At 41.4% G+C, this 23,479-nt stretch overlaps 1 protein-coding gene across 2 annotated transcripts in view; it reads right to left on the bottom strand.

Annotated features, from left to right (window-relative positions):
- LOC149449356 (citron Rho-interacting kinase-like) overlaps nt 1–23,479 on the bottom strand; it is a 201,808-nt gene that overhangs the window by 35,667 nt on the left and 142,662 nt on the right. For both annotated transcript variants that reach the window (XM_089693340.1, XM_089693341.1), the window contains exons 29-31: nt 19,728–19,835; nt 18,580–18,742; nt 15,803–15,967 (exon numbers count right to left, since the gene is read on the bottom strand). In XM_089693340.1, the coding sequence (XP_089549466.1) occupies nt 15,803–15,967; nt 18,580–18,742; nt 19,728–19,835 (436 nt within the window). The remainder of the gene's footprint in view (nt 1–15,802; nt 15,968–18,579; nt 18,743–19,727; nt 19,836–23,479) is intronic.

Raw genomic sequence — 23,479 nt, 5'->3', positions numbered from 1 at the left:
CTTCAAGTAAGAAGACTTCCTAGTGTTTAGCATTGTAGGAATCACAAACTAAAACATGCCCCTGTCCATCAGAACCTGGGCTTCAACAGACATGCCTTTAAAGCCAGCAACCATTAAGCAAATGTGAGTGCAAGACCTTTCAGGTGGACTGGAAGTCAAGCTTGGGGGGTCACAATGAGAAGGTTAAGGATGTGGAACAACAATAAGGACATTTAACAGTCAGAGAAGGTGAGAACGCCACAGTCTGTTCCTTAAGCTTCTTCCGCTGAGAAAGGCAGATGCTCTTGCCACCAGTTGCATCCTTGTTAATATTATCATCAAGAGCCGGTTTGAAAAAACATCCCTCAATGCTATGTGAATTAAGCATTATTTACAACGGTTCCACAGTCCAGCCAAAGTTTAATTTGCTTATGTACCAACATGAGGCACATACAAAAAAAATAAGTTGTGATGCTTTCAGCAAACTTACAATTAACGTTTACAGCCATTTGCTCTATGCATTCAACAAACAAGGGACCAGCCTAAGCAGTGGTTAGATCACTTTTAAGGGACTTTGACATAAGTAGTACATTTTTGCCAGGATTGGGTAAAGGGCAGAACCCACCAGAGAGATCAGAGCTCTAGAAAGGGTTTCTAAGCATCTATCAGTTGGGTAATTGAAGACAGGCACCTTATCTACCCAAACAAAAAGTGTCTTGTTAAGGTATGACACAGCCTTATCCACAGTGGAAATGGACCGCTTCTGTGCACAATTCTTACCAAACTGATAAAAGGCCAATAATCGCTTTGGGGTGGGTGTGGGGGGAAAAATAACTTGCCAGCTGGTTCTAATCTTTGTTCATAAATAGTTGGAAAAGCTCAAGGTCTGGAGTGACTCAAAATCAGACAGTCTATGCAGCCGTCGGCTCTGAAACATCTAAGGCCACAGGCAAATCAGGAGAGGCCACATGAGCGCGCATTTGTGGCTGCTGCTATGAGACCCAGAAAATAACTGGGTGACTTAGGCCATAGTTTTATAAATTAGGAGCTAACAAGGACAAAAAGGTTTATCCTGTCAACATCCAAAATCAATACCATCTTCATTTGAACTTTATAGGTGACTGCGGTACAATTGTATCATATCACAAAATCTATATTTTTTAATACAGCATAAAACATAAATATATTAAAACCACATAATGGCTGACATGTCTTTGTACATCACAACAATATACATCTGTTCATGCATTACTGCAGTATACCCAAGGACAACCTAGACGAGAACATGCATAGACTGCTTTATGCTTGTTTCTGTACATTTCCCAAAACACCGACGCATTTCGATCAATATCTTCCACAGGGCTATGGGTATACAATATCTATAACAAAATCAGGAAGTTTTTACCACATATTCATATTTTATTAACATTACATGAATGTCAAAGTACATACTTACAGTTGTATAATGATTTATATACTGTACATACAAATCAGTCCATTAAAAATAAGATGACATTTTTCTTGCCACAAGGGGCCAAGGCCCCCGCCAGCACCAGCGCACAAGCTTACAAGGATAGCCTGGACAGCATCATATGACAATTGTAATGGTAATTGATATAAGTCCATGGTATTACCCAATGTGTCATAAGGTTCAGATTAAAGTTTTAAAAGGACACAGGTACAAACTGCCCTAAATATCCATACAGTATCCAAGGTGTCATAGTTAAACCCTTTATTGACCTGTGCATTAGCTAGGAGTGACCATGTGAGACTGAACCCACCATCACTGTGAAGCAACCCTACACATGGTGATAAAGAGGATATGGACAATTAGATGTATGCTAGATATGTACTTTATACATGCACTGTCTATATACGTGGGTCACTTTATATCTACCTTAGAATGCCGTGGTGTAAAAAGGGAACACAAGAGGATGCCAAACTAAGTGTAGTAATCGGAAACCTTTTTTTTTTTTTTTTTTTTTTTAGGTAAAAAAGACAATTGGCAACTCACTCAAAAGGATGACAGTCAGCTCTTATCATGAATATCATCAAGCTTCCAGCTCAGATGCGCCCCAGGGTTCTGTCAATCCAGGCAAGGGTACTCTATCAATTAAAAAGTGTATGAAAAAAGGACAGCACTATTTAGTGTTGTGCAATCTCCAATGTCTGACCATTACATAAATATATAAAAATACAATATATGAAAAAAAAAAAAAAAAAAAAAAAAAAAAAAAAGGAGTGCTCTATTGTCACTGTCAGCTGGTAATGGAATGAAACCAGGAAGCGAATGACAGAAGGAAGTGTAACCATCTTGGAGCTCAAGGACGGACCAGAAATGATGTCACACACCTGTCAACTGTGAAGGGGGCATGGATACATGTATCGGAGCTGCCCAGATTCTTTGTTATGCCTATATGATTGGATATAATGTCACTATTTATACCATGGGTAAGTTTAACACTTACAACTACGTGTGTATGCAAAAAAGGTTCCTACCATGCCTCGTAGCAACAGCCAAACCAAGAAACAGGTAAAATATGCAGAAGGTATTAAACATAAAATTGTATCAACACTGTAAATAAATGTACACTGTTGTTTAACCATTTGCCTCCTGAAACTGATTTACCCCCCTCCTGGCCAGGCCATTTTTGCTATACTTTACCTCACAATTGTGTTGCCGTGCTACACTGTACCAAAAACGAAATGTATATCATTTTTTTCACACAAATAGAGCTTTCATTTGTTGGTATTTGATCACCTTTTATTTTTTGCAATATAAACGAAAAAAAGAACAATTTTGTTATAAGACATATCCAGTAAAAAAAAAATTTCATACATTTTGGCCATAAATTTATTCTGCTACATATCTTTAGTAAAAAAAAAAAACCTAATAAGTGTGTATTGACTGGTTTGCATAAAAATTTTAGCTTCTACAAAGTATGAGATATATTCATGGAAATTCTTTTTAGTTATTTTATACTACTGATGGTGCAGGAGAGCCGCTCTGCCTCTGTATATACAAGTTATACGGTCAGCAAGCAGATAAAAAGGTTGTATAAAAAAGTGATAGTAAAGCGTGTACAAATCAAAAATATGGCCCCAGGATAAAGGAATGTAAACAAATAAATTACATACTCATGTTCTACGGGATCGGAAAGAACGAATATACAGGAGCTAGCTGTGTGTCATACCCAAACCAACCACATGATGGAGTCAACAGTCACTCATAAGACATACAGTACTTGTCTATTAACCACTTGAAGAACAGCAGTGGTACCTTTACTGCTGGCTGACGGCTCTATTGTTTCTGGGTGATGTACCAGTACGTCACCCCATGTGCACCCCCTGGGGCGCACAGCACATGATCTGTGACTGCTGTGTCCAGTACAGGGCTGCTGTGATTGTCCCAGATATTACATGATCACATTTTACCTAGTAAACAACAGTCATGAATGGAATCCATTCATGACATCATTGTTTACTACTGTGTGTGATCTGTGATTGGTCACAGTGATCACATGGTACCTGGGTCAATCACAGCACCCTGTACCACGTGATAGCTATGGTCAATTACAGCTTCACAACTGTAAACAATGAGTTATGAATGAAAGCCATTTTTGACAGTTCAAATGATTGCTGTTAAAAGTCTCAAGAGCATGGAGGAGATTTCAGGAGACAGGCAGTTTCTTAAGGAGTGCTGGACAGGGCCGTAGAAGGTCCTTAACCCATCAGCAAGACCAGAATCTGCTCCTTTGTGCAAGGAGGAAATGGATGAGCTCTGCCAGAGCCCTACAGAATGACCTCCAGCAGGCCACTGGTGTGAATGTCTCTGACCAATCAAAAACAGATTTCATGAGGGTGGCCTAAGGGCCAGATGTCCTCTAGTGTGCCCTGTGCTCACTGCCCGGCACCATAGGGCTTAATTGGCATTTGCCATTGAACACTGGAATTGGCAGGTCTGCCATTGGTGCCCTGTGCTTTCACAAAATGAGAGCAGGTTCACCCTCAGCACATGTGACAGGTGTGAAAGGGTCTGGAGAAGCCATGGAGAACGTTATGCTGCCTGTAACATCATTCAGCATGACCGTTTTGGTGGTGGGTCAGTGATGGTCTGGGGAGGCATATCCATGGAGGGACACACAGACCTCTACAGGCTAGATCAGTGATGGCGAACCCGTGGCACGCGTGCCACAGCCGGCACGCCGAGCCTTATCTGTGGGCACGCCAGGAGAATACCGTATTTTTCGCTCCATAAGACGCACTTTTTTTCCCCAAAAAAAGGGGGGGAAATGTCAGTGCGTCTTATGGAGCGAATATAGAGCGGCCGGTCCGGTATTTCCACCGCCGCCGTGTCAGAATACCGGGCCGGCCGCTCAGCTCTGCAGTGGGACCGTACCTGTCCCTCTATCCAGCGGCGCGCTGTCTTCCCGGCTTCTGTAGTGTGCGTAACAGCCGGGTCCCAAGTGCGCATGCGCAAGAAGCAGTACTCTTTGTGAATGCTAAGGCGGTACCTGGGACACATGACAGATCCCAGAAGCCGCCGGACCAATCACAAAGCGCAGCGCTTCTCGCGCATGCGCACTGGGCATCCGGCTGTCCGACGAGCGCCCACACTACAGAAGCCGGGAAGACAGCGTGCGGCTGGATAGAGGAACAGGTAAGATAAAAAAAAAACTCTGCGGAAGTAAGAGCGGGTACCTGTCAAATTCAGGTACCCGCTCCCCCTCCTCCCCAAAGGTCAGCAGTCATCTGTACTGTCCGCAGTCTCTGGTCATCCCTGTGCTTTCCGCAGTCTCTGGTCATCTCCTGTACTGTCCGCAGTCTCTGGTCATCTCTTGTACTGTGTCCGCAGTCTCTGGTCATCCCTGTACTGTCCGCAGTCTCTGGTCATCCCTGTACTGTGTCCGCAGTCTCTGGTCATCCCTGTACTGTCCGCAGTCTCTGGTCATCCCTGTACTGTGTCCGCAGTCTCTGGTCATCCCTGTACTGTCCGCAGTCTCTGGTCATCCTTGTACTGTGTCCGCAGTCTCTGGTCATCCCTGTACTGTGTCCGCAGTCTCTGGTCATCCCTGTACTGTGTCCGCAGTCTCTGGTCATCCCTGTACTGTCCGCAGTCTCTGGTCATCCCTGTACTGTGTCCGCAGTCTCTGGTCATCACTGTACTGTCCGCAGTCTCTGGTCATCCCTGTAGTGTTCGCAGTCTCTGGTCATCCCTGTACTGTGTCCGCAGTCTCTGGTCATCCCTGTACTGTGTCCGCAGTCTCTGGTCATCCCTGTACTGTGTCCGCAGTCTCTGGTCATCCCCTGTACTGTCCGCAGTCTCTGGTCATCTCCTGTACTGTGTCCGCAGTCTCTGGTCATCCCTGTACTGTGTCCGCAGTCTCTGGTCATCCCTGTACTGTCCGCAGTCTCTGGTCATCCCTGTACTGTGTCCGCAGTCTCTGGTCATCCCTGTACTGTCCGCAGTCTCTGGTCATCCCTGTACTGTGTCCGCAGTCTCTGGTCATCCCTGTACTGTGTCCGCAGTCTCTGGTCATCCCTGTACTGTGTCCGCAGTCTCTGGTCATCCCTGTACTGTGTCCGCAGTCTCTGGTCATCCCTGTACTGTCCGCAGTCTCTGGTCATCCCTGTACTGTGTCCGCAGTCTCTGGTCATCCCTGTACTGTCCGCAGTCTCTGGTCATCCCTGTACTGTCCGCAGTCTCTGGTCATCCCTGTACTGTGTCCGCAGTCTCTGGTCATCCCTGTACTGTTAATTAGTTTGCACTACTGTACGAGTTGTTTTTTCTAAACCAAAAGCTCGATATTCAGGTTTCATTGCAGTGTTGGCACTTTGAAAGAAATAAGTTGGTTTTGGGTTGCAGTTTGGGCACTCGGGCTCAAAAAGGTTCGCCATCACTGGGCTAGATAATGGCACCCTGCCTGCCATTAGGTATTGTCAGATCCTACGCTGGTGCAGTGGCTCCTGGAATCCTCCTGGTGCACGACAATGCCCGGCCTCATGTGGCGAGAGTATGCAGGTAGTTCCTGGAGGATGAAGGAATTGATACCATTGAATGGCCCCTACGCTTGTCTGACCTAAATCCAACAGAACACCACTGGGATATTTTTCGGTCCATCCGTCACCATCAAGTTGCCACTCAGACTGTCCAGGAGCACAGTGATGCCCTGGTCCAAATCTGGGAGAAAATACCCCAGGACATATTCCGTCATCTCATTAGGGGCATGCCCAGATGTTGTCAGGCATGCATACAAGCACGTGGGGGCCATACAAACAACAGAGTACCATTTTGAGTTGCTGCAATGAAATTTCAGCAAAATGGACTAACCTGCTACATAATTTTTTCACTTTGGTTTTCAGGGTTTCTTTGAATTCAGTCCTCTGTAGGCTGATAATTTTCATTTCCATCAAATGAAGGGGCATCCTTACATTCCTATCACATTACCCAGTTCATATCAGTGTAGATATCAACCATGTTATTTTTATTTTTCCCCACTGAGATATTTTCAAAGTGTTCCTTTATTTTTTTGGAGCAGTGTGTGTATATAATATAGATAGATATATATATATATATATATATATATGTGTGTGTACACACACACACACATACTGTACACATACATACACACACATATATATACACACACATAATATATAGACACACACACTATATTGCCAAAAGTATTGGGACTCCTGCCTTTATACGCACATGACCTTTAATGGCATCCCAGTCTTAGTCCATAGGGTTCAATATTGAGTTGGCCCACCCTTTGCAGTTATAACAGCTTCAACTCTTCTGGGAAGGCTGTCCACAAGGTTTAGGAGTGTGTCTATGGGAATGTTTAACCATTCTTCAAGAAGCGCATTTGTGAGGTCAGGCACTGATGTCGGACAAGAAGGCCTGGCTCACAGTCTCCGCTCTAATTCATCCCAAAAGTGTTCTATCGGGTTGAGGTCAGGATACTGTTTAGGCCAGTCAAGTTCCTTCAAGCACCTTTCCAAGCACCACAACTGAACAATAATTATAATAAAATAACATTTTAAAGCAAAAAAGCAAAAGGACCCCTTGGTGATTCCTCTGAGCAGATGGTTGATTTAAATAGGTAGCAGCAGACATTCATAGGCCATGATAAACTGAAAATAATTGGACATATAAGGTTCAGCAAAATATTTTCACCTGATATATTGGCTACAGAGTACCAACATGTCAGTTCACCATGGCCAGATCATCCAAATGAAAGACTGGCATGACCGAATATTTGCCAGTTAAAATAGCACAGTGCATTAGCAAAAAAAATAATGCCCTGGTCATGAAGGGGGTAAAACCTTCTGGAGGTCAAGTGGTTAATATGTATAAGAGCATATATCCATTTTTATTTTTTACATCTGTATTGTTCCTTTTTTTGTAAGGAATCTGTCCACTTAAGTTAAAGAATTGGAAAACATTATAAACATAAGATGTAATAGTTATCATAATTTAATTAATAAAGTGGAGCTAGATGATAAATTATTGTGCATTATTATAAATACATTTGTAAAATTAGGTAAATTATATATATATATTCTGTACTAGCATATGCACACTTCTCTTACGTCTACCTTTAAGGTAGTGGAATATCTCAAAAACTGAATCACATACCGGACAATAGGATTAGATGAGAGTATTAAAGAATATGTTACCCCAACATTTCATATTCCTGATATGTATATGCTGTACCATGTACTTGTATGAAAATGTATCCTTTTCTCTTTGTATTGTTTCCTTTGTGTGAAATATCTAATGTTTCTATCAGTCCCCCTGATTCCATATTAGAAACCAGTTTTCTGGCTGTGCTGGAACTTGACATGATCTCCTCCAATTAGACTTGTGATTACATGCATTCCCAGCCCTCTTGTGATACATGTCACCGGTGTCCAGGCCTGCTGTCGGAATGAAGGAGGTTTCCCGTTGCTATGGTATACACTATATTTCCCACCAGATTGATAAAGTACGTCCAAGCGGGGCCACTCCAACGTGCTGGTTAGTCGTTGAGGAGATCCCAAGGGAGATTGGTGAGAGGGTCACAGACCCACAGTTAAGCTGGAATACTGACACTGTTTATATTGTAAGAAATTTGTGTTTTCAAACTAATGCCCGAACATTCTGCTGCTGAACTAGACCCAACCTGGCCACCTCTACCTGCCTGTCCCACTGGGTGCACAATTATAACAATTTACAGCATAGATCTATCTCATTCACATGTGCCAATGTCGTCAAGGACCCAAACTCAGACGGCAGAAGAAAAACTCTAAGGACTGTTCAGGTTACTTTATCCTGAGGGCAGATCTGCATTTGACCGTCACTCATTTATCATAGGCCCACACTTCGTCCCTCATTGTGAAAGCTCCCAAATGACTTAGCCCATACCAGTTTTGTTATTCTCTTCTGTCACTTGCCACAGCTCATCTTATGAGGAAAACTATAATTTATTCTGTTGAAGTCAGAAGATACGTTGGGAGTTAAAATCACTGGCAGAACTTAAGGCATTTTACAACCGTTCATCCCATCTTGTAGTTTATTGTCTCACTTGTCCATGCAGGCTTTTATATGTTGGTAGGACCATCAAAACCCTTTGTAAATGGTTGAGGTGAGCATCGCCACCTGGTCAAGAAAGGTCAAACCAAACAGTATGCCGAGACATTTTGCCGAGCACCATGAAAAATTGTCAAATGACCCTAAAGTTTGGGTAATTGAATCGATTTTTGGTAACCTTCCCCTGGCAAAATGATTTAAGAAACTATGTGCACAGGAGACATATTGGATAAACACTCTAAACTCCCTAAGCCCAGGAGGTCTAAATGAAGATATAAAAAATAATACAGTCAGATAATCCAGCTGTCCAGTAATTGGTTCTCAGACCTTCAGATTTTGAAGTATTATCATGCCACTACATTAAAGGTAGACAGAAGAGAAATATATACATGCTAGTAAAGTAGTACATACAGTATATATCTGTTACCCAATTTTACAAATGTATTTATAACTCATTTATAATAATAATTGATGATTTATCATTTAGCTCAATTTTATTAATTATTTAATCAATTTATGGTAACTATTACATCTTTTGTTTATAAGTTTTGCCAATTATTTCATTTAATAAGTGGAAAGATTCATTCCAAATAACAAGAACAATGCAGGTGTAAAAAATAAAACTAGATACACATTCATGTATACATTAACAGACAAGTATGTAATATGAGTACCTGTTGACCCCATCTAGAGGTTTGTTTAAGGTATGAAACACAGTTAGCTTCTGTAGGTTTCCAATCCAGCAGAGTATGTAATTTATTTTTTTATATATTCCCTTATCCTGTGATCACATTTTTGATTTGCACAATTTTTGATTTGTACACTCTTTACTATTACTTTTTTTGTACAACCTTTTTATCCGCTTGCTGACCGTATAACTTGTATATACGGAGGCAGAGCGGCTCTACTATACCAATAGTAGTATAAAATAACTAAATAAAATTTCCAGTAATATATCCCACACTTTATAAAAGCTACAACTTTCACGCAAACCAATCAATACACACTTATTGGGATTTTGTTTACTAAAGACATAGCAGAATACATTTTGGCCAAAATTTATGAAGGGATTTGATTTTTATTTTTTTACTGGATATGTTTTCTAACAGAAAGGGGAAAAAAATTTTTTTTCAAAATTACTGTTTTTTTTTTTTTGTTTTTTTTTTTATAATCGCAAAAAATAAGAGGTGATCAAATACCAACAAAAGAAAGCTATATTTCTGTGAAAAAAAAGATATACCGTATTTTTCGCTCCATAAGATGCACCTGACCATAAGACGCACCTAGGTTTTAGAGGTGAAAAACAAGAAAAAAAATATTCTGAACCAATGGACTGCAGACACAGTACAGGGGATGACCAGAGACTGCAGACACAGTACAGGGGATGACCAGAGACTGCAGACAGTGCAGGGAATGACCAGAGATTGCAGACAGTGCAGGGAATGACCAGAGACTGCAGACAGTGCAGGGAATGACCAGAGACTGCAGACAGTGCAGGGAATGACCAGAGACTGCAGACAGTGCAGGGAATGACCAGAGACTGCAGACAGTGCAGGGAATGACCAGAGACTGCAGACAGTGCAGGGAATGACCAGAGACTGCAGACAGTGCAGGGAATTACCAGAGACTGCAGACAGTGCAGGGAATGACCAGAGACTGCTGACCTTTGGGGAGGGAGGGGGAGCGGGTACCTAAATTTGACAGGTACCCGCTCCCACTTCCGCGGAGTTGTCCTTCCCTCTTCTTCCCGGGCCGGCTTCTGTGACAGCCGGGTGCCCACTGCGCATGTGCGAGAAGCGTTGCGCTTTGTGAATGGCCCGGCGCCTTCTGGGACCTTTCATGTGTCCCAGAAGACACCGGATCATTCACAAAGCGCAGCACATGCGCAGTGGGCACCCGGCTGTCACAGAAGCCAGCGCGGGAAGACTGTGCAGCGCTGGAGTGAGGAACAGGTAAGGCCCTGCAGGAGACAACAGCTGAGCGGCCGGCCCGGTATTCTGATATGGTGGCCGCAAAAATACCGGACCGGCCGCTTTATATTCGCTCCATAAGACGCACTGACATTTTCCCCCCTTTTTTGGGGGGAAAAAAGTGTGTCTTATGGAGCGAAAAATACGGTACATTTTGTTTGGGTACAGTGTAGCATGACAGTGCAATTGTCAGTTAAAGTATAGCAAAAATGGCCTGGTCAGGAAGGGGGTAAAATCCTTTCAGAGAGCAAATGGTTAAGCAAAGGTATGAATTTATTTACAGTGTTGATACAATTTTATGTTTAATACTTTCTGCATATCTTACCTGTTTCCTAGTATGGCGGCTGTGGATACAGGGTATGCTGGGAAGCCTTTTTTGCAGGCACACATAGTTGTAAGGGTTAAACTTGCCCATGGTATAAACAGTGCCATTACATCCAATAACATAGGCGTGATGGCTCTGAAACGCATAGCCCCGACCCCATCGCAGCTGACTGGCATGTGACATCATTTTCACTCTGGTCTTGCATTTACAAGTGGTCACACTTCTTGGTTTCAACCACTCCCTGGTATCTTTCCATTACCCGGCTGGCGGCAATGATAGAGCACTCTTGCCTGAAATGACAGACCCCTGGGGCACATCTGAGCTGGAAGCTTGATGATATTCATGATAAACGCTGACTGTCATCCTTGAGTGAGTTGTCAGTTGCCTTTTTTTTTAATCTATTAAAGGTTTCCTATTGCTACACTTAGTTTAGCATCCTCTTGTGTTCCCTTTGTCCTTATACAGATACTCTTCAGTCTGTGAGGTTCTGCAGCTAATATACAGTGCTCAGCATAAATGTGTACACCCCAACAGATATGTCAGAGAACCCTTACTTTACTTTCAGAATCAACATTTTCTATGGGACACAATACTATAAAATATCCCCACAAATACGGGCCATTGATTGCAAACAAGATTAGTTAATTTACACAGACAAAAAAGTATTTTTCCTAACAAATTCATTCAAGACCATGTTGCAAAAATGAATACACACCAATGAAAGTCTTAGGAGCAAAGTTAAATTTTAGAATTTTTGAACAAGAATTCAACTACAGGTGAGTTTAGTTATTCATTAAACAGTTGTCCAGCAGAATGTTGATTATAAAAGGGCGCCACTTAATAAAGAAAACCCCTTCCCATTTCATGCTGTCAGCAATGGCACCACAAGGAACAGAAATGTCACAAGGCTTGAAAAAGAAAAGAATTTCTTTACACCAGAAAGGTGAAGGCTGCAAGAAGATCAGTAAAGCTTTACTTATCAGGCAGAATACTGTAGCAAAAGTGATACAAAAATTTAACAAAGAAGGAACTGCGACCATCTCACAGAGGCGTCCAGGCTTTCTACAGAAGTTAACACCACAACAGGAGCGTATTCTGATGAGAGGGGTTGAAGAAAATCGCCATGCAAGGTCACTGCAGTTAGCTAAAGTAGAAAGCCAAACTGGGGTGATTGTTTCCAGTCACACAATACAGCATATACTGCAATGGAATAGCATGCATGGGTGTCGTCCAAGAAGGAAGCCTCTCCTAAAGTCCATGCACAAAAAAGCCTATCTAGAATTTGCCAGGGCCCATGCTGAAAAAGAAGAACACTGCTGTGACTCTGGAGTGATGAGACCAAAATAAATGTTTTTGGAACTGATGGCTTCAAAACTGTATGGCGTTGCAAAGGTGAGGAGTACAAAGAAAAATGAATGGTGCCTACAGTGAAACATGGTGGTGGCAGTGTCCTTCTGTGGGGCTGCATGGGTACTTTTGGTTTTTGAGAGCTGCATTTCATTGATGATATCATGAATTCACAGATGTACTGCTCTATATTGAAAGAGAAAATGCTACCATAACTCCATGCCCTTGGTCATTGTGCACTTTTGCAACATGACAATGATGCAAAACACATCTCAGGCCACTGTTGTATTTCTTCAGAAAAACAGGGCAAAAGTGATTCAGTGGCCAAGTATGTCTCCTGATCTGAACCCAATCAAACACCTATGGGGAATTCTGAAGAGACAAGTTGAGCATCACATTACACCCAGCATCTAGTATCTAAAAGAGTTCATTCTTAAAAAATGGAAAAATATAGATGTTGCAATATGTCATCAACTTGTTCATTCTATGCCTAGAAGACTTGGTGCTGTCCTTACAAATCATGGAGGTCATACAAAATACTAGATGTAATAGTTTTTGATGTGGGGTGTTTTCACTTTTGCATCAACTAATTTGAGAAAAACTGAAGATTTCGTAATCTAAATTATATTATTAACCTTACTTTCATGTAATGATCCAAACAAATGTTCTATAAAACTCAGTTTTGTCAATATTTGTAAAGAGTTCTGTGTTCAATGAGATATTGATTAAAATCTTACTTTTCAAAAGGGGTGCACTCATTTATGCCGAGCACTGAACACTGGAATTAATGTTTGATGGACTATGAAGGACTATGTTATCCCCATCCTTAGTTGTGCAAGTGGTCCAATGATTGCTACAGTATACCTATGCCTCTTGTTTATTGCACCATAATCCATTTTTTGTCTTAGTGTAAAACACAACAGTTCCTCAATGTGGTATATAGGAGGGGCAAAAAAAAAAAGAGAAGATGCCCCCAAGAAAGAAACTAATGTCTAGTGAAATGGTACATGTACCTACTCCCAAACTTGATGAAAGTGACAAACACCAAAAAGAGAAAGAAAGCAACAAAAATATCAAATTGTGTTTTTCCATTCCCTTACAGGGAAAGGGACACAAAAGGCAGAGACATGCTACAACTGCTCTTCCTCTGTTATAACCTCCTATGAAATCCCCATTCCAACCCATATAATAAGATGAGTTCCAAAGTTATAGTCTCATATCAGCCACTATATAGGAGACAGTGGAGAAACAACCAAAAATATAATATCTCACATGTGTCCACCAGTGTGAAAGGTCTACAACATGTGTATCCGCTGGTAGCTCAGGTTCCACTGCAAGGAGTACCCTTATATAGCGTAAGTCACACTTCCATATAGGGCAGGACTAGTGGTGCCATAAAACGAGAAAGATGGTGCAAGCCATGTGGTTTGGATTGTCATTCTCTCTGTGCTGGAGAGCTGCTCAACCGGATTCCCCAAGGTGCATGCGTCACATTTCAAATGCGCATGGTGTGACATCATAACACATGCTGTAGGCTAGCATTTACGTGCCACGCCCCCTTCTCCCCCTAACCAGAGGGAACAGGAGACGCAAGTATGCGAACAAAGAACCCACCAGGAAACATATCTGTGGCCACATACCTTTCAACTGGAAGATTGAAATTCCCCACTCATGCTATGCGTATGTCCATAAATACGTCTCGAAAATTGTTGTTTGCCTTTGCCTAGATAGTATGATCCAGAATCACAAAGTAATAAATAAATGATCCCTTCAGTAATTCACAAAATGCAGCAGTTTGCAGGGTTCTCCACTGGGCAACATATCCTGTATCAATATAACAACAGAAGTGAAGAACTGAAGGGAAGGTGCCCTTATCTCTGCATGGGTAACCTCTCAGTTCTATACTCACTATGAACCAACAAGCATAAAGCAGTCTATGTATGATCTCTTCTGGGTTGTCCTTGTGTATCCCACAGTAACGTATTAAAAAGAAGTAAAATGTTATAATGTACAAAGACATGTCAGTCACTATGTGGTTTTAATGTATTTATGTTTTATGATGTATTAAAGAAAAATATAAAAATTGTATGATATGTTACATTGTGTACAGTTTTTGCCTCCCAATAGAGAGGATATAAATTTTAGGCAATAGAGCTTTGAATGATCATGGTAAAGACTTCAGTTAAAATGACAGAACATGCAGCTACACCCAACTAATGAAGACTCTGAGGCATAATAGACTTTAAAAGCAGAGGAGCGCGTGACTCCAGGTTGTGAACATCAGCATCTTCAGTAACCCACCCCCCGTGTTGTTTAGATCAGGCATGTTGCAACGGGGTGGTGGTGAGTAAGCATATATGCTCAATGTAGAAGTTGAGGTCTCAGGTACCACACAAAATAGAGAAATAGAGACAGCTGGTACCAGGTGAGGGTAGGATGGCCGGAGATGACCAGAGTCACTGTAGTGACAGAAAGGGATCAAAGATCCACGTGGATTTGCAACCAAGAACACAGCAGGGAGATGCTTCATGGACACTGTGTGGCAAGAAAGAAAGAACAGAACTCATACTCAACACTCTACCCAGAAATTGACATCAGTACTTCCAAGGCCTCCTTCTACTCGAGAAAACATTAGGCATAAGGAACAAAGACATCCAGTAGCCTATGCAACTGTGGTGGCTCCTGATGCTCAGCCGAACTGTGCTACTTACTGAGTCTTCTGTGATGGGGCAGCAAATACTGAGGCAATGGAAAGTGCTCCACAGCCAACTTTTAATAGAATGGTGTCTGTAAAGCACTCTATAGGAAACCCAATGCTTGCAGGGTTAAGTCTGAATGAGGTAATCCAAATACCAGGCTAAAGATGACCATGCCAAATAGCTGCAATCGAAGAGACAAAGCTCCAGAAACAATGTAAAGAAGAGTCAACTAAAGAAAGAAAAAGAAAAAAAAAAAAAAAATCGAAGGAAAAACAAGTGCTAGCAATAAATTGGTTAGTCATTGAGGTCTATCTAGTCATTGGTTTGGTGGCTGCATTCATTTTCATTTTCCACCTGGCAATGCTGCAAATAACACACTTTCTGTCCCTGGGTGGCTACATCACTTCACTGTATCTGTTGGAGCCATGGTTGTCACTCTAGGCTGCTCTCCTGCCATGGACTCTAAACATGTCTGTATATCTTCATCTCCATTACATGGGGGTAGGGCAACTGGTAGTTTACAGAAGATAGCTAGAAAGGAAGATATTCTTCTGTGCAGCTTTAAGGCTGGGTTCACAACTGAGCGATGCAGCAGCGCACGTGCCCTAACTTGGGTTACCGTGCGTTGCAGTAGGGCAGTCCATTAATTTAAAGTAGCTACCTACCCCATCCAAATCACACTGAAGAAGAGCGTGACTTTTTTTTTCTTTTTAATTGCACCATACCAAATTGCATGGTACTTTAGCAAGATGCGCTGGGTGCCATTAACATTATTAGCACCGCAATGCACCTGCAAAAAAGATATGCATTTGTTGTGCGTTGCAGAAATGTGAACAATTTTGCATGCATTCCTGCCATAAAGGGGGAATAGAACATTCTGCAATTTAGCCGTAGACACATTTCTCACCTTCAGGGGCTGAAGATTCTTTCCTTCTGCTGGATGGAGGAGCTAGCAAACTGACTGCATTTGGTTGATGCTCTGGAGATCTAACTAGAGCGGACATAATAATTTGCTGTCTTGCTGTACCAGGCGTAGATGGAACAGGGTGCTCAACCACCTTGAGATGTGCCGCTGTAGAAAACAGAAACTTTTCAGAAAATCACATACAGACTAAGAGTTCACAGACTGAGGTACATACACCTATGCTGCCACTTCAAACCTCAGATTGTAGCTCTGATATCGATTCAAAATTATTATTATCACAGAAAAAGGCACTTGGTTAAGCAGAACTAGCATGTGTCCTTTCAAGGTGTTGTCTCCTCTTCCTTAAACTAACTATAGCTCAATTGTTTTTTCTTTAGCTTTGGATATAGTGTGGAAGGATTGGATCTCATATCAGGTTTTACAGCCTTCAGTGGCTTCATTGGAGAGATTTCTTCACTCCCTGCCTGGTAAAAAGCTGTCCCTAGGAGAGGAAACAAGGGTAAATCTCTCTAACAGCAACAGATAGAATTAATCAGGGGAATGCTAAAATCTTACTCTGCTTCATTATTTTCTCTTTGTTGCAGTGTTTTTCCCACAGCAAGAGTAAATCTCTCTAACAGAGCCCAGGATAGCAGTAAAACATGACTGGGTTCTTGCCTTTACCCATTCTATGTAAATTAAAACATATTTTTTAAGAAAAAAATTACAAAGACATTTGACGGTAAAATCTTTTTCCTGAAATTCTTCAACAATTGAGCTTTAGGAGACCGAGACACTGGCAAACCAGAAACAGTTAGACCTGCCCCCATATAACCCTGCCTCAGTTTTGTAAACAAGGAGTAAATAAGGCCAAAAAAAACAGAGGGGCAGGGGACCTGTGCCTCTCAATGGACTTCCAGAAAAAGATTTTAAGAACTTTCAGAGGGCTGGGTGAACATGATGTTATAAACTGTGTAGTCCAGCCCAATGTGTTTCGTCACTGTTTGTCACTTTTTACATTGTCAGGGGATACAAAGTCAGAGGGTACTTTCATATCAATTAAGATAGGGTTATACTGCCACCTTCAGTTGTTTGGACACCAGACAAAATAAGACCTCCAAGTCTTGTGGTAAATCTTTTATGAAATCCTCGCCTTCAGCAGGTTAGGAAGGACTGAATCAGTGACACCCGTCTCTCAGGGCCTTGTTTTCAATAACCATGTCATTAAAGCCAGCAACTCCTAAGAATGATGGGAGATCAGACCTTGCCACAGGAGTTTGGGTTGATACGGAAAGCTCTATGGTTTGTCCACCGACAAGTTTACGATGCTGGATTACCACATTCACCTGGGCCAGGCTGTGGCAATTAGAATCACAAGAATGCCTTCCACCCAAATCCTGCAAAGCAAACAAAGTAGATGCAATAATGGATAAAAGGCATAAATTAGAGGGAACTGATGTCACCACAGCATCCACTGTATATGCTCGGGGGTCCCTGGTCCTGAATATGAATCTGTCCAGCTTTGCACTGAACCCGGAAGCCAGAAGATCCACATCTGGGGCTCCCCACTTTCTGCAGATTTCCTCGAAAACCTCTGAGCAAAACTCCTGTTGCTTCTGCCTGACTAGCTTTACTCACTATGTGATTCTTCAAAGGCTGAATCATACCAAAGACTATTCCATGGTTCTGTATAGCGCTCTGCGGCTAAATACCACAATACACAAAGATGTGGAAAGTGCAATAATGCAGAGCCTAGTGCCTCAAGGTCACATTTCAGGCTTGCCCCACAGTCCTCTAATCCAGTGGGGTCTGGGTACGGCTTCAAAAGCAGCGTAAGTGAAGCATTGATTGAAAAGAAAACATATATTCAGTGTACTGAGTTTTTTGAATGAAGAAAAATAAAAAGCTAGTCAAATATAGGTTAATTTTTTTTATCACAATAGCTGAGGAAAAAATGTCCAACCTCCTAGGACACAGCAGAAAACTGAAGCATATGGTGGCTGGAGGTGGAGTTATATAAGGGCTGACTTAACGGATTTTGTTTGATACAGTCTCAACTTCCTGAATATGGCAGTATATCCCGACCGGTTTAGGAATTTCTACAATTCCTGTGTTCCTCAATAAACTATTTTGTTCTAGATAAACCTTAAACGTAATCCCACTACTAGGATCTTTGTCATAAAACAGTAACTAAAACGACAGCATAGTACTTGCGCTCACAGCAACGCCATAATAATAATACAACGTGTATCTAAAATGATGATATTGGAAGCATTGGGCTTTACAGCAGTAAGACTGTGTGCCTTAGGTTTAGTTAAGCCCTTAAATGTGATCAGAGGAATAATGTCTTTCAGAACGATGGGGAGAGAAGGAAAAAATTGTGGCGAAGTAGAATATGTTATAACTGATAAAATGGGCAGTTTCTCCCTGAAATGTTTTACTTCTCTTAAGATACATACGGTTCCTTTTAAAAAGTGACTTTTCCCTTGAATCACAGAGATGTGCTTGTTAGTTGTGTTGCATGGACATTTGTTGCTGCTAAGGTACTCCATACTGTCTGTGAGCACATAACAGAATACACTTCTTGCAGTGCGAACTCCATTTTGCCTACTTAATGCCAAGCAGTCATTGCTAAACCGCCACAGACCTCAAATAAGTCAGGCTTGGAGTTCGGGTCAAAACTGAGTTTTTGCAGTATGTGTGGAGTTCTGACAATCAGCTAATGAACTTGGCCAACAAATAGAACTCTGACCAAAAGATAACTGATAAACAAAAGGTACCTTCTTCCCTGGCTGATCGTAGTTCTATTCTTGTTTTTTGGAGAGCTTCCTCAAGTTCTGCAGTCCGTGCCTTCTCTTTTTCCAGAGCTACTTTTAGTTCATTGTACTGCAATGGAATCTGCGAAGTTTGAATAGGGTCATCTCTGCGTCTACCAAACAAACCCTGCAATGCAAATGAGATAAACAAATTGTAACTGGTAATTGCTAAAATGCTACTGATTTTTTTGATAGATGCTATTCACCTCTTCATATAGCAGCTCGCAAAAGAAACACCTATGCAAAAAAAGTAATTTTAGTTGTAAAACCCAAAATTTCATATTCCTAAAATGTGCCTGCCGTACCAAGTACTTGTAAGAAAGAGTCCTGTTCTCTTCTTATTGCTTCCATTGTGTGAAATACCTGGTGGTACTGCCAGTCTCTCTGCTTTCCTATTAAAAATTGACCACACTATGCAGGACAGCACAGCGTGGTCAGTTTTCTAGTTGTGCTGTTAACTAATCTAATGATGAGGCTTGTGTTGACAGGCCCACTCCGCACAGCCATTCACTGAAAAAACCAGTATACTGGAAAAATTACTGGATTAAAAAATGCTAGTAATAGTATTTTATTAGCATTTTTACAGTATATGTAGAGAGGAAAAAAAGAGCTTGAAAAAAGCTGTTAGGAGCATTTAGTAGCGTTTTTTGGAGCATTTAGCGTTTTTTTTCTGGAAAAACACTCCCAAAAAAACAATTTTTTTTCTGCTCCTAAACACTGAAGCTTGAAAAATGCTACTAGTCTAAAATAGTGTGCATGGATAGGATAACAGTATTGAGCTTCTAGGAAGTTAAAAGCCACTAGTGTGCATGGGGCCTTATAATGTTTTTTATATGTATACACAAATGTTTTGCCTTTCATTTCTATTTTGTTTTCGAAGATGAGGGTTTCCATTTACTTTAAAATGAATAGGCTGTCTCCCTGCAGTAGGTTTTTCAGAGCCTAGTAGGAACTACTCAGAGTCAGGAGGCTGCAGGCAGTATTGCTGGAAGCAAGAATTCTCTTCAGTAAAATTAACATATCATATCAGGATTTTTCTCTGCAACAAGTATAAATAATTTTTGGAGAAATGGAAGGTATACTTTCTATACTATAACAAGAGAAATGTTTACCTTTTTCTTCTTAGATGGCTGATCCATTTTAGCTTGTAAGAAATCAATAAGCTTGGTCTGTTGAGAAATTGTTCCTTCCATCTTCACCTTTTCATGAGAATAAAGAACCTAACACAAGCAAGTACAAATGCTGGTTAAGATTTTTGAATGAATTGTGTGCACTATGATCGTCGAATAAGTATAGTGGTTTATTAGTTTTAAAGTACAGTGGATATAAAAAAGTCTACACACCACTGTTAAAATCGCAGGTTTCTGTGATGTAAAACAATGAGACAAAGATAAATAATTTCAGAACTTTGTCCACCTTTAATGTGACCTATAAACTGTACAACTCAACTGAAAAACAAACTGAAATCTGTTGGGGGATAAACATAAAAAAACTAAAATAATGTGGTTGCACTCCGTCTTATAACTGGGGATGTAGCCGTGTTCAGAATTAGTCACATTCAAAATCCTGTTAAATAGGAGTCAGTACACACCTGCCAACATTTAAAGTGCCTCTGATTAACCCCAAATAAAAGTTCAGCTGTTCTAGTAGGTCTTTCCTGACATTTTCTTAGTCGCACCCTACAGCAAAAGCCAAGGTCCGCACAGAGTTCCAAAGCATCAGAGGGATCTCATTGGTAAAAGGTATCAGTCAGGAGAAGGGTACAAAAGTGTTTCCAAGGAATTAGATATACCATGGAACACAGTGAAGACAGTCATCTTCAAGTGGAGAAAATATGACGCAACAAGTGACATTATCAAGAACTGGACGTCCCTCCAAAATTGATGAAAAGACAAGAAAAAAACTGGTCTTGGAAGGCTGCCAAGAGGCCTACAGCAACATTAAATGAGCTGTAGGAATATCTGGCGAATACTGGCTGTGTGGTACATGTGACAACAATCTTCCAGATTCTTCATATGTCTGGGCTATGGGGTAAAGTGGCAAGACGGAAGCCTTTTCTTACAAAGAAAAACATCCAAACTAGGCTATATTTTGCAAAAACACATTTGAAGTCTCCCAAAAGTATGTGGGAAAATGTGTTATGGTCTGATGAAAGCAAGGTTGAACTTTTTGGCTATAATTCCAAAAGATATGTTTGGCGCAAAAACAACACTGCACATCACCAAAAGAAAACCATACCCACAGTGAAGCATGGTGGTGGCAGCATCATGCTTTGGGGCTGTTTTTCTTCAGCTGGAACTGGGGCCTACGTTAAAGGTAGAGAGAATTATGAACAGTTCCAAATACCAGTCAATATTGGCACAAAAACTTCAGGCTTCTGCTAGAAAGCTGAACATGAAGAGGAACTTCATCTTTTAGCATGACAACGACCCAAACCATATATCCAAATCAACAAAGGAATGTCAAGTCAAGATGTTCCATGCTGATAGACTCATACCCAAAAAGACTGAGTGCTGTAATAAAATCAAAAGGTGCTTCAACAAAGTATTAGTTTAAGGGTGTGCACACTAATGCAACTATATTATTTTATTTTTTTATTTTTACTCTCCTCTACCTAAATTATTTCAGTTTGTTGTTCAACTGAGTTGAACAGTTTATAGGTTACATTAAAGGTGGAAAAAGTTACAAAATTATTCATCTTTGTCTAATTTTTTTACATCACAGAAACCTGACATTTTAACGGGTGTGTAGACATTTTATATCCACTGTAGGTTTGATACATCATATGCATTGAAAAAAAGCTGAACTTCATTCTGCACTCCTGTGACCCATTTTCAGCCAACAGCGGGCTAAAGTCCACTGTCAGCTGACATCACTCAGCTGGTCCAGGATGGGTAAAGATCCCGGCTTTAAAGTCAGGATTCACCCAGGTATCTGGAACGGCACCTGGCTCAGCCTCTCAAGGATCCACTGAAAGCCCGAGCCAGCCGATCCCTTCTCTTTCCATCCACAGCCCAGCACTCCAGTGAGCACTGGGGGGGGGGGGGGGGGGAGGTGGGCAGAGCAAAAGAATGGTGACTGACAGTCACCAGCTCTTTGCTCACGGAGCGCTGAGAACTGAGCAATCAACAGTCTTTGATTGCTCAGTTCTCAGTCTTCGAGCTGGCGGGGGACCGCTTGTAGTGGTTTTCATATCATGCCACATGTCATTTTGCGATGTACACTTGTACTATGCAACTTGACAAACTGCCCTATATTCTAAAATGCACAATATATGATTGATCACTGCTTTTTCTTGCTCTAGTGGAACTCTCAACAAAATAAAGAATGTTTTAAAAAAAATCAGCTATGTCAGTCAGCCATGATACCTTCTCCTGAGAAATATTTAAAAGGTAAAAAAATATATATTTTTAAATTTTGAAATGCTGTGTGAATAGGAACGCATAACACAGATATTGTGGGGGTTTTAAATTTGACTGCAAAAAAGGGGTCAAAATCTTTACCAAGTAATTATAGACCTGTTAGTTCAACATCTATAGTTGGGATGAGTTCTTGCTAGAAAAAAATATTTTAAGCAACAGACAGCATGGATTCATGAAAGATAGAAGTTGTCAAACAAATCTGATTTCTTTTTATGAGGAGATGAGCAAAACCTTGGACAGAGGGGTGGAGGTGGACGTGGTATACTTGGATTTTGCAAAAGAGTTTGACACAGTTCCCCACACACGGCTTATGTTATACTCTGAATGGTCTAGGCGGGTTGCTAGTGGTGTACCCCAAGGTTCAGTGTTGGGACCCTTACTTTTTAAAATATTTATAAACGATATAGGGTCTGGGATTATAACTATAATATCAGTCTTTGCAGATGACACCAAGCTGTGCAGTGGAATAACGTCCTTACAGGATGTCTCCAACTTACAAGGCGACCTCAATGCACTGTTTAATTGGGCAACTATGTGGAAAATTAGGTTTAGGCTGGGTTCACACTGATGCATTGCAGAACATAGCGTTTCCTGTGCGAATTCCGCACCGCATAAGAATCGCACCCCGTTCATGCGAACCGCTGCGGGTATGTATGTTAACAACACCCCGAAATCGGTCCGCAAAACTCGGTGCGATGTGCAGAATGAGATCGCATAGGTGTGAATACCCATGCAATCCAATTCTAGTGCAGACCAAAAAAAGGGTTCTGCACCTTTTTAGTGCAGGTGCAGTGCGATCTGAGCCATACAAAATGGCTCCAATCGCACTGCACACAAATCACATGTGATTTGCACAGGAATGCGGTGCGGTTCCTGTGCAAATAACATGCGATATACCCCACTGCATATGTGTAAACCCAGGCTTAATGTTGATAAATGTAAGGTTATGCACTTGGGGGCTAAGAATATGCATGAATCATATGCATTTGGTTGGTCAACACTTCACTCCTCACTATTTATAGGGCACAGTGGCGCTATTATACTGTAGTGCACGTGGTCTGTAAATAGTGAGGAGTGAAGTGTTGATCAATCACATCTCCCTGACGAAGCCATGTAACTCGGTGGCGCAACACGTACGGGAGTGGCTCTGACGTCACCACACACTCGAGAACACAGCGGCGAGTATAGTCTGTGTGTTCAACACACAGAAAGGAGACTGTTTAAGGCTTTATATGTTTAATGACATTGAATATTAGGGAAAATGAAGAACAAGAAAGATTTATCCTTATCCAACACCATCAAGAGAGAGATATCCTTGTAATCAAGTCCGTGTAAGGGAAGTCCAACACCAAGTTAACCCCGGTGGACAAAAAGGAGAAGTACATCTGTTAATTCAGCATATCATTTAGAGGAGAATGATCACCCTGTCTTTAAAAACTATG

The sequence above is a fragment of the Staurois parvus genome, unplaced genomic scaffold (genome assembly GCF_062004578.1).
Source record: "Staurois parvus isolate SC_StPar_1 unplaced genomic scaffold, SC_StPar_1.0 ptg000626l, whole genome shotgun sequence".
Taxonomy (NCBI): Eukaryota; Metazoa; Chordata; class Amphibia; order Anura; family Ranidae; genus Staurois; species Staurois parvus.
Note: the sequence above shows the minus strand (reverse complement) of the source record. Positions and strands in the feature narration are given on the sequence as shown.